The sequence below is a fragment of the Mytilus californianus genome, unplaced genomic scaffold, assembly GCF_021869535.1.
Source record: "Mytilus californianus isolate M0D057914Y unplaced genomic scaffold, xbMytCali1.0.p SCAF_8, whole genome shotgun sequence".
Classification (NCBI taxonomy): domain Eukaryota; kingdom Metazoa; phylum Mollusca; class Bivalvia; order Mytilida; family Mytilidae; genus Mytilus; species Mytilus californianus.
Window position 1 is genome coordinate 76,991,804 of NW_026262734.1, and position 13,205 is coordinate 77,005,008.

Here is a 13,205-nt window from a genome sequence, read left to right on the forward strand (position 1 = left end):
TTTTATAATATGTGGTTAGCACGCATGTATGCATTTATTACAAAATTAAAACAAAAAACAAAAACAAAAAGCAAAAAAATTCTAAAAATTTCATTATTAACTGCATGAAAATCATATTTACGCAAATTTTTATACTTTCATAACCTGATTGGCTACACTGCAATCTCGCGTTATTCCTTAATCAACTTCATTACACAATAAAATTTATCATTCATGATGACACGAGGTCCCACAATAAAGTGCACAGGTAAATTAAATAAAATCTTGATAAAAATCGTGTTTTCATGATCCTAGCTAAAAAATGTAATTATAAGTATTGAATGCTTCTTTTTGTAACTGCATAGGGTTGTAAAAGCGTTGACCGTGCGCACATTTTTAGAATGAAAATACAAAATTGTACTTCGGTCAATTCTTTAACACCCCAATGAAGTTACAAAAAGAAGCATTCAATTCTTAAATACTATCCATCAAACAACCGAACGCGGATGTAAATACCCACGTTTTACCGGAAAATTAAATTGACATTATTTGATGCAGTTATGTCCGTAAATTGTTAGCACGCATGTGAATACTGTTTATTTGGACAAAACAATAATATATAAAATTTATAATGAAATTTTGAGAATTTTGTTTTGTTTTTTGTTTTTGTTTTTTGTTTTAATTTTGTAAAATAACTGGATACGTGCGTGCTTATAATCGTTTTATTCCTCGACATTTACCATGTTTACACGAAGGTAAGTAAATCAAGGATTTTAAAATTACTTCCCGTACACTTATTGTTTTGCTCAGTTCTTATTATTATTGACAAAATTTAATATTTTCTATTTTTAACCCTTCTAGCTGTTAACTTGTTCGACCGATTTCTTTGAAGCAGCACCAGTAAAGACAATTCGGTTTATATACGATGGTGCGTTGTAGTTAAACGACCGATCACAAATTCTTTGTATACTTTGAGGGGTTCAATGAGGGTTGGGGATTTTTTTTATACATATTTATTAGAAATCTTCATTATCTAGGAAAATGTAAAATAGTCTTTTATTTTATTATATACGATATATGCTTCACCAGTTCTTTTGAACTCCCTTTCAAAAGAATACAGAGGGTACTCAAATTGTAATCAATTTAAGTCCATGATCTCGTGCAGGAGTGGTAAAACAGGTTTCCGTATCGCCTGCAGATATTGCCCACACATTCAACTGTACATAAGTCTAGGTTAGTCTATTGAAAGGTATATACTATGAAATTTAGAGCGAGGGGCTTGCCCCAAGCTCTTAATTTCATAGTATATACCTTTCCATAGACTATCCAATTTAGCACATATTTACAACTCGAGTAATCTTTTAATTGGTCTATTGATAGTTTATTTTGGCTGACTACTTGTATCACAGGTGTTTGTAAAACGGAGCTCATTAACGAATTTTGTAAATCTACTCACCAGTATCATTGTAAAATATGTGATTTCAAAAGGCCCTTCACTCCAGAATGAAAAGATGGTAGCTGCTGGTGTAAGTATGTATACTGATATAAAGCGGTGTTTTACTATACATGTTCTTCTTAGGTAAGATGACAAAATGAATTGACCAAAAGCAGGTAATAATGAAATTGCAGTGGAAGCTTTACATGTTTTGAAATCATTTTTTAATTTCACAGTAAAACTAAAGCTATAATAAATTTGAAACATATAGATAGTTTGTCCCCAAAGATATAGTCTAGCAGATAGGCATTAAAAAGTAACGTCAAATAGATCAGAGATTATAGGTTTTGTGTGTTTTTTTTTATTAGTTCAAAGTAAAAACTAAAAGATTTATCAGAATATGTTTATATATATATATATATATATAGGTGGCACATTATCTTCAGACATAATCACAGTTTTTCAATTCATGACATCGTCCTGAACATGCAGGAAATATTTGCCACTGGACATTAAGCAACCAATAATCAATAAATCAATCAATTCATGACGAAATAGATCACTTTCCTTAAGAAAGTTTAAAAAATTATTACCAAGTTGCTTTAATTTTCCTTCACAAGTTTTCATAGTACACACTTTTCTGTGTACAAAGTAATTGCATGGATGATACATTATCATAATTTTAAGATATCGTTGTACTCTAATCAAGGTATAAAGAACCATATGTATTACCCTTTATTTTAATGATAAAATTTGCAATTGTCAAAAACATTTTTTAGATCCAAAGATTTTAATAACAGGATATTTAAAAATCAATGTGAAAACTAATTACAAACTATTTAATTTAATGTCTTTAATTTGGAACACAGCATTTTATTTCAAAATAGCCAGTGGCAATTTTTGTTTTAAATATCTTGATTACGATACAATGAAATCTTACCCTTGTGATCATTCATGCGTAGTTACTTAGTACACAGGAAAAGTATGTACTATGAAAATTAGAAGGCAAATATAAGCAATTTGATTGGACGAGAAGTTGTAAGTATGTGCTAATCCCTTACTAAGAACATGATTTACATTCATTCTTCACAATTAAGAGGCATCAAATCCCACAATTTCATTGGTCGAGAGCACTTTGCTATATTAAACCTTTTTATAGACTATCCAATTTAGCACATATTTACAAATCGAGTAATCTTTTAATTGGTCTATTGATAGTTTATTTTGGCTGACTACTTGTATCACAGGTGTTTGTAAACCGGAGCTCACTAACGAAGTTTTATGTTTTGTAAATCTACTAACTAGTATCATAATTATAATCATTGTAAAATATGTGATTTCAAAAGGCCCTTGACTCCAGAATGAAAAGATGGTAGCTACTGGTGTAAGTATGTATATTGATATAAACCGGCGTTTTACTATACATGTACTTCTTTACATAGTTAGATGATAAAATAAATTGACCAAAGATGATAAAATAAATTGACCAAAAGCAGGCAATAATTAAATTGCAGTGGAAGCTTTGCATGTTTTAAAAACATTTTTTTCAATTTCACAGTAAAACTAAAGCTATAAAAAATCTGAATCATATAGATAGTTTGTCCCCATAGATAGTCTAGCGGATAGGCATCAAAAAGCAATTTCCAACTAAGTTAAAAGATTATGGGTTTCGTGTTTTTTGGGTTTTTTTTCAAAGTAAAACATAAAAGATTTATCAGAATATGTATATATATATAGGTGGCACATTCTATTCAGACATGGTTTTTATATGGCAAAATGTTTGCCACTGGACATTAAGCAACCAATAATCAATCTGACGAAATAGATCAACTTCCTTAAGAAAGTTTAAAAAATCATCACCAAGTTGCCTTAATTTCCCTTCACTAGGTTTCCTAGTACACACTTTTTTGTGTACAAAGTAATTGCATGGATGATAAATTATCACAATTTTAAGATAGCGTTGTACTTTAATCAAGGTATAAAGAACCATATGTGTTACTCTTTATTTAAAAGAAAGAAACTTGCAATTGTCAAAAATATTTTAAGATCCAAAGATTTTAATAGCAGGATATTTACAAATCAATGTGGAAACTAATAACAAACTATTTAATTTAATTTGGAACACAGCAATTTATTTCAAAATAGCTAGTGGCAATTTTTGTTTTAAATATCTTGATTAGGATACAATGAAATCTTACCCTTGTGGTCATTCATGCGTAGTTACTTAGTACACGGAAAAAGTATGTACTATGAAAATTAGAAGGCAAATTCAAGAAATTTGATTGGACGAGAAGTTGTAAGTATGTGCTAAGTACATAACATGTATGTTTCTTTAGAATCCGTATTTTTGATTGGCTGACATCAATTGTCAGGCACACCAATACCATATTTTATTTCCGTATAAAATACAACAGCAATGACTGCACGAACTATCCGTGACAATGTTAAAATATTCCATTGAAAGCAAACGAACAGCTTGATATAACTCTTAATTTCATGGTTGTAGCATCAAAACTTGATTATAAGAATTGAATGCTTCTTTTTATAATTCTATATGGTTGTAAAAGCGTTGATCGTGCGCACATTTTAATATGAAAGCGGAATAAAAAAAAGTGCTTCGGTCAACGCTTTTACAACCCAAAAAATTATAAAAAGAAGCATTCAATTCTTACATTATGCTGCAGCAGCGTATACAAGAAAACTTTATTTTCTTTGTTTGTTATTTTGTAGTGTTATTGTTTGAACTATTATGTGCTTGCTTAACTTAATAATATATGCTTTATTTATGCTTGACTAGTCCTCTTTATGTGATAACTGTGTATATGTACACTATTGTACACTGTCTTGTGTTGTCTTTTTGTGTTTGCACGCACTGTCTATAATTTATTCATGTATGTCAGTTCAAAAGCTCACTATAGGCTTATGTTGCATTGTTATTTTACTTGTCGACTTAAAATAAATTAAACGGATTTGATTTGATTAAAGTCATGTTTTGTATGATAAAAGAGATCAACGCGCGCCTAGTTGTGCATGTAATTTTTATTTATTTTATTAAGAGACCCACCTTAATGGCAAGAAATTGCTAACATAGGTAAACGTTTCCTCCTATACATCTGGAACCATCAGTTACATAAACTTGATTTTGTTCGTGCGACATTAGACCATAACTTGTTTTGTCCAAATAAACATAAGCCCACTTTCACATTTTAAGAGCCACTAAGTGATATATGTTTCTTTTAGTTTATAGAATAAAACTTAATGGTTGACATGATACATTAGCTGTTTTGTTCTGTAACTTTCGTTTTGTCCAAAGCCCAGGTTAGCACTATGTGTGCGCAGTAAGGAGTGATAGCTTTATGGATATAGGCTGCATGTTTGATCAACAGCCTAACTATTTTTAGGTGCTTGTGAACTAAATTGAACAACATTATTTAACTATCGGTGCTTTAATTTTTCGGATAGGTTTTGTTGGACTTTTGTTTTCTTCTAGTTCGTCAAGATCTTGATTTTAGTCTTCTTTGTTTTGTCCGTGCGATTTCTTTGAAAATACAAATAAGACGTACTTAAGCTTTTGCAATATACAATGCTTGCCTGTCTTAGCGTGGAAGAAACCTGTTTGTGTATGGGGTTTATCAACTATTGCTTTTTTGTGTTTTTTCGAAGAAATATGGAGTCAACTACGAAATGAATGCATGGTTTGTACATGTAGCATTTATGGACAAATTAATGTTTGATCAATCAACAGTCTTTTATTTGAGGTTTATGTTAGCCTAATTGCTCAAAATGTTTTGTGAACATTGTATCTATTAAAGAATGCATCGTGTATCTCGGAGATTAATGATTTGACTACGGGTAAATTTTTTGTTATATTTGAATGCTAACACCAGTATGAATAAATGAATCGAACTATAAAAAAGAAGAAAAAACATAAAAAAACATTAGCTTCCTTAAAAAGCTTGTCATGTATATACTACAATTTTCTTTGGCATACAAAACAAAAAAAGTAATCCAATTGTTTTGGCTAAATATTTCTCTTTTTGGGTACATGTATTATAGAAACATTATAAAAACAGGTTATTTCTAAAAAAAAATCTAAATGCTTGAAACCGGTTTCTATTTTTTGCAAATCATTTTGTTTCTTTTCAAACTCCCATGGTTTAGAATAGGGTAATAGACTGATAGAAACAAATACTTGAAACAACTTTCCTGTAATACAAAAAAAAAAAAACCCAAAAAACTGTAATACATGTAACGTACATGTTTACTTCACACAAACTTCGGAATAATCTTCTGCAATTAAGAGTTAATTACTTTACTATAATGCTACTAGTTGAGTTAGGCCCTGTATAATGTTTTTTCTTCAAATGTACTTTTAATTTCTTTACTTTTTTTAAAGGAGGGCAATAATTGCAAAAGATAATAATTTATACTTCTTGCCAAGTTAAACTGAATGTTCCTATCAGTTCAGGACGGATGATAATATCTTAAGTCAAGGTACTGATTATTATGATTTCCTTGCAATCAGGTGTGTAATTTATATTTCATATCATAAAAAAAGTATAAAAAGAATGTTCATTCATCTCCATTATAAATATTAATGAATTATTAAAGATATTAGATATGAACAAAAACTATCTTGGCTTGATTTAGTTTTGGTCTAACAAAAAGAACAATCTTCAAGGTACATTCTGTGCATGATATTGATATATTGGCCAAGTAAATCCTTTCTATTCATTTGACTTCGATTTGAGATAGTGAAACAGGAATTTGATTAGAGAAGATAAGAATTGACCTCCGATTTTGAGTATTACTTAATTATGACGTCGGACCTGACCTAAATTTTAGAAACAGACGTCAATTTGAGACCAGGCGATAGTCTTAATCCTACCGATAGGGTAAAGTGGAATGACCTTAAAATGTTGTGATACTAGTATTTTAATTATGTATAAAACCTTACTAACTACCTATCCATCCACTCATCTAAAACATGTGAAAGTCATATTTGTGCATAATTAGGAAAAGATACTATGTTGATCTCCATAAATCTGTTTATTTGTTTCTCAATGTTTTAGACCACTACATCTTCTCTTATTCCAAACACCTATAGTATGCATAGAGTATTTGCAACTAGGAAACGTCAAATAAATTAAATTTAAGGCTTGCATGAATTATTTCTTAAATAACCACTAGAAAAAATGTGTCCAATCCTTATGATTCTTAACTCAAACAATTTTTTGTTTGTTGGCTACTATTTACTGTGTCAAATCCACAGTTGGCATGTCGTAGCTAAGGAGTGAGCCGCAAAGTTGACTTGCTGAAATCCATGAATGTGTGAATGATGCAATAGAATAGAAAATAAAACAATACCTACCTCAAAATTCCATTTTAATGCGATATTATCCGAATTTTATACAATAGAAAAACAAAGGATATGGGTTATCCATCCATGACACAAAATCAATACATGCACAGCAAAACAACACACAAAAAGCAAAGGAATTGTTGCGCTTTTATTGCTGTTCTTCATCTCAAAGACACAGTGAGGCCTTCAACATGTAGCAAAAAAATGTCTCACCTCACTGCAAGTTTAAGACGGCCCCTAGCACCGGCTTGAGCGGAATTCTTTGCAAAAGTAATTTAGATAGACTTTGTAAGATGCAACACCACCTAATCGAGCCCGTTAAAAAAAGAACATACTGGAAATACTGGAAAGGAGTACATATTTAAAACAAAATAGTTCCTACGCATAGGTGTAAATCTAAAACTATGTAGCATATATTTTAGTAATTAAGGTATTAGATGAAAGGTGAAGGACTGGTGATCCTTGTAGAACACATGATTTACTGATAATTTTGAACAATACAAAAATGTATGAATGAATTCTAAAATTGAGGTCATATATTGCTTGTTTTTCAGATATGAAGTGCCTGGTTTGGTGTATCCAAAATTTCGGTAACCAGTGCAGTACGGTCTGATGTATAAATACAAGTTTATTGATCCCACTTCCATAAACTGTTTTGAAGTGAATAATTTAACGTGGATAGGAATGAGGACCAAGAATAGGTGGTGTGCGTCTTATTAACATTTTAGTATACAAACTGGCCTAAAATTGAGAGAATGATGTGGCACACACAGGAGAAGTTATCTCAAGAATTTATACTCACAGATTATTTTTTAACACTTAAGAAATAATTGAAAATTTATTTTCATTTCATTAGTTTCTTATAAAGATGGCTTCGCGGATCAGCGAAGAAGAATCAAACTACCTGAAAGTAGTTGTCATACTCCTGCGAATCGCAACACCTTTAGTAAGAATTCAATTTGATAAAGAGTTTCATCCTATTCAGTTAAAGAAAGAACTACAAAAAGCTCGACCTAAACTTCACCGTTTATTAAGCCTAGAACAGATGGATTTGTTGTATCCTAAGACAGGTTTGTCACGAGTGTTTTGTTTATTTAGAGAAATAGTTTCCCCACATACCTTGAGCCTAATTCCAAAAATTAGAAACGAAATAAAACATTTAAAAAAATCTTATGGATCCTGTGGCGAATTATGTCGTACAAAACCTAAACAAAAAGATGTTCATGCTCTTCCGAAAAAGGTTAAACATGTTATAGCTCAACGGCACTTTCATCACTCATACTACATCTATATCTGTTCAAAACTTCAAATATTGTTAGAACTCTGATACGGAAATCAAATGCTGCTCCTTCGTTATGTTTTTGGTTAGATCCCGAGAGGAACGATAACGGAAAGGATTTCTGCGCAAATGCGGAAGTCTGAAAACTTAACGATTTTAGATTCATTTCGTATATTGATTATTATATTGATTTTTGCTTTTTCTACTGTTATTGAGCACTAAGTCTTTGTCTTTATCATACGAGGCAAGAGTTACTTGTAATAGAATATGAAGTCAGTCTCGATAATTATTGAATACTAATTTTTGCAAATTTAAAACAACAGTTTAGTACTAATAAAAATAAAATTGAGAATGGAAATGGGGAATGTGTCAAAGAGACAACAACCCGACCATAGAACAGACAACAGCAGACTATCAAATATCTTTGGGTTTTACAGATTATGACATATTAATATTTAAACGCAATCTATTTGAAAAAGAGAATTTCTATTTTATTCTCTTTTTTCAATGTTTTCTATTTGTGTGAACAAAATATTCCAACAAACATTTAACTGGCATGATTGTAACAAATATATTTGATGATGGTATCCAATAACACTACACAACAAAACTTGGAGAACAATCTCAAGAAATAAACACGTATTACTTTACATATACAAGAAACGCAGAAATTATTTGTTAACAAGTATTGGGGAAATTTCCCCATAAAGTTGATAACCAATCAGATATCAATAATTTGGGAAATTTCCCCAAAAAGATGATGACCAACAACAAATCAATAGAATGGGGAAGTTTCCCTAAAACGATGTTTACGAAAAAGAAATCAATAGAATGATAAAATCTCCCCAAAATGATGAAAACTAAAAAGAAATCAATAGAATGGTAAAATTTCCCCAAAAAAGACGATAACCAACAAGAAGTCAATAGAATGGGGAAATCTCCCCAAAAAGATGATAACCAACAAGAAATCAATAGAATGGGGAAATTTCCCCAAAAAGACGATAACCAACAAGAAGTCAATAGAATGGGGAAATCTCCCCAAAAAGATGATAACCAACAAGAAATCAATAGAATGGGGAAATTTCCCTAAAAAGATGATAACGAAAACGAAATCACTAAAATGGGGAAATTTCCCTACAAAGTTGATAACCAAAAAGAAATCAAAAGTTTGGGGAAATTTCCCAAAAAAGATGATAACGAAAACGAAATCACTAAAATTTCATAATCAAAAATAAATCAATAGACTGGGGAAATTTCCCAAAAAAGATGGGAACGATACCGAAATCAATAGAATGGGGAAATTTCCTTACACAGTTGATAACCAAAAAAAAAATTTAGACTGGGGAAATTTCTTCACAAAGATTTTAACCAAATAGTTTTCTATAGACTGGGGAATTATTCCCACAGAGATGATAACCAAAATAAGTTCACAGGCTTGAAGAAAATACTCATGCATTGCACAATGATTGCACATTCTGTTGTATACAACAGCGAGAAATATGTCGTCTAACAGATACTGTAAGAATAGAAAAGAGTCACTGTTGTGAATGTGAAACATTTTCAGCAGCAGATAACACAATTGAAAGAAATCATTGGCTGGGGAAACATTCACACTGATAAATTAAACAACAAACATCAGAGATAGAGATGATACAGTATAGGAAATGGGCTAATTTCCTCACAAACTCTTGTGTAACTGTAATCATGTATATCGGGGCCTTTAATAGGCGACTAAACAGTATGGTTTTTCTCATGTTGAAGGCCGTAAGGTTGCCATTAATTGTTAATAAAATGCTCCGCAGGGCGCAGCTTGATACGACCGCAGAGGTTGAACCCTGAACAGTTGGGGCAAGTATGGACACAACATTCAAGCTTGATACAGCTTTGCATTTGGATTGTGATTAAATATTTGACACAGCATAGGTTTCTGACACAGAATGAATGTGGTCTAAGAACTTAAAAATTTTAAATTGGACATTCACCTATAGCTATTATGGTCCAATATCCAAAATCTAAATACATGGTTAGATTCAGCATATCAAAGAACCCCAAGAATTCAATTTTTGATGAAATCAAACAAAGTTTAATTTTGGACCCTTTTGACCTCAATGTGGACAAAGTTGATAACGGGGCCCAAAAGTCAAAAATCTAAATACATGGTTAGATTCAGCATATCAAAGAACCCCATATATTCAATTTTTGTTGAAATCAAACAAAGTTTAATTTTGGACCCCGATTTGGACCAACTTGAAAATTGGGCCCATAATCAAAAATCTAAATACATGGTTAGATGGTCCAAGGACACAGTTATCGTAACGAATATAGTCCCTAGTGTGAACAGTGTATAACTTGCATTTTTTTTTGATACACTTTCCCAATTTATTTCTTGATATTTTATGCATGAAATATTAAGTAAGGGGATGAAATTACATGTTGAAAAAATTTGGGTGCTGAATCTTTATGTTAAGTAGTGATTTGGTCCAGTTAAAAAAGGTCAAAAATTAGAATGTCGGAAGCTGTCAAACTGAATTTTAGCCCCCCTTAACACAGAATTGTCAATATTTTGAGTTAGAGCTGGTAGAAGTTTCTATAATTTTGATATTATTTGTATCAATAGTAGTACACTACACTGTAATAATCTTTTTGAGATAGAGCAGGTGCGATTTTTTTAATTTGAATTTATTGTCTAAAAGAAATGCACTACGAAATAACTGTGTTCTCGGGCCTAAGAGATGAATTCCGTAAATGTAGATTCTGTACTTTGGCAACTTTCCTGAATGGTTTTCTGGTTTCAATTTGTCAAACTCAATAAAAGTAAAGGATTTACATCTTTGTTTGACAGAAATTCTGTTAAAATGTCCCATTTTGGCATTATACGGCTAAAATAAGCATTTTAAAGCAGTTTCCATTTTATGCCTACATGTAAGAGCCATGCTGACTTTCTATCTGACAGCTTTTTATGTTCCTGATATTTGTGTTTCTATGCTTAAATCAAATTTAATTAACCATTTGTGAACTCGGAATCTAGAGAAAAGTAGATTATCACAGAAAAAATGTGCAGAATATTTGTATTTATGTCCCTGGTTAAACGGCCTGTTTGATGTATGTGAAATGTGAAGAGCTTTGTACATAAAATCTGTAGTCCGTCACAAATATTTCACTAAATCTGTAAAAAAAAACATTTTACAATGATCAGTACACCCTATTCATTTCATATGCTACCATAATTTTCTTCTTTAGGATAGTAAGTGGTTCAAATATATGCCAAATGAGACTAAAACTGCATGCAAGTTTTCCATTGAAAAGTGAAAAACTGGTCATCAGACCATACTGTCTGCAAAAAAAAGTTGAATTCAAGAGTCCTTTTGCAATTAGACTTCTTGTATCATGACATCTTAGCATAGAAATGAGCAAAAAGTAACAAATTTCACTTCCTTATAGCCTCTGTGTGCATTTTTATATGTAAATATGGGCTACGGCCTAAATCGACTCTAAATAATTCTCAGTCTTACATGGCCTAAGACCATTTTATACTCATGTGGTATGCTTTTTGTAACTTTTCTTTACATTTAAAGTACATTTAATATATATGGAAGAATAATGTATGGTTAAAAACCTTCAAAAACTTCAAATTGGTTGAAAAAAATGCATGTTTATGTAAGGCTTCCCTTAATTCGAAAATCTCTATTTTCAGGCACAGGCTCATATAAATTTGACTTTTGAATAACTGTAATAAATCTGATAAATCAAATGAGTGTTCCGTTGCTTTTAATACTTATTATATTAAATTCAAGAGTATTTAAAAAGCAAATTTTTGCAATATTTAAATTTTTTAGGCCAAAATCTTGACAGTTGAAAATATTTGATTTAAACGTCAAAAATAAACATCCAAATTTCAATATTAAAATGGCCCTAGTTTCTATAATATATATCCTATGGCCATTAAACTTGGCCAACTATCTTAAAATTGCCTAAGCTTAGGTCATGCAAAGTTTTATTAAAATTGGTCAAGTCTTTCTATCCTATTAGGTCCAAGGACACAGTTATCGTCCTTTGGTTTACGAATATAGTCCCTAGTGTGAACAGTGTATAACTTGCATTTTTTTTTGATACACTTTCCCAATTTATTTCTTGATATTTTATGCATGAAATATTAAGTAAGGGGATGAAATTACATGTTGAAAAAATTTGGGTGCTGAATCTTTATGTTAAGTAGTGATTTGGTCCAGTTAAAAAAGGTCAAAAATTAGAATGTCGGAAGCTGTCAAACTGAATTTTAGCCCCCCTTAACACAGAATTGTCAATATTTTGAGTTAGAGCTGGTAGAAGTTTCTATAATTTTGATATTATTTGTATCAATAGTAGTACACTACACTGTAATAATCTTTTTGAGATAGAGCAGGTGCGATTTTTTTAATTTGAATTTATTGTCTAAAAGAAATGCACTACGAAATAACTGTGTTCTCGGGCCAGATTCAGCATATCAAAGAACCCTAAGAATTCAATTTTTGTTAAAATCAAACTAAGTTTAATTTTGGACCCTTTGGACCTTAATGTAGACCAATTTGAAAACGGAACCAAAAATTAAGAATCTAAATACACGGTTAGATTCGGCATATCAAAGAATCCCAATAATTCAATTCTTGATGAAATCAAACAAAGTTTAATTTTGGACCCTTTGGACCTCAATGTGGACCAATTTAAAAACGGGGCCCAAAATCCAAAAACTAAATACAATGTTAGATTCAGCATATTAAAGAACCCCAAGAACTCAAGAATAAAACCCCACTGAAATTGGTCAAGAAATAAGCAATTTATATGAAGTATCTTCTTTTGCACAATACTGTGCAATTAAATATTTCTTGCTATTGCGCAATACTGTACAATTGACAATATCTTGCTATTGCGCAATATTGTGCTATTGGACATTCCTTGCTATTGCGCAATACTGTGCAATTGAAGATTTCTTGCTATTGCGCAATACTGTGCAATTGAAGATTTCTTGCTATTGTGCAATACTGTGCAATTGAAAATTTCTTGCTATTGCACAATACTTATAATATAATAATTTACACATCCTGTTTGGTGTGTATCTCCTACCATATCATTATTATTTGCTTTTAAATATAAATCAGAAATACCCAACTTAA

At 31.1% G+C, this 13,205-nt stretch overlaps 1 protein-coding gene across 2 annotated transcripts in view; it reads left to right on the plus strand.

Moving 5' to 3' along the window:
- Positions 1-546: 546 nt before the first annotated feature.
- LOC127712618 (uncharacterized) overlaps positions 547-13,205 on the plus strand; it is a 113,350-nt gene continuing 100,691 nt past the window's right edge. Inside the window, exons 1-2 of one of the 2 annotated variants that reach the window (XM_052219164.1) lie at positions 715-734; positions 7,331-7,846. In XM_052219164.1, the coding sequence (XP_052075124.1) occupies positions 7,645-7,846 (202 nt within the window). In that variant the 5' untranslated portion in view covers positions 715-734; positions 7,331-7,644. Of the gene's footprint in view, positions 735-7,330; positions 7,847-13,205 lie in introns of both variants that reach the window. The other variant, XM_052219163.1, reaches the window with a different exon arrangement.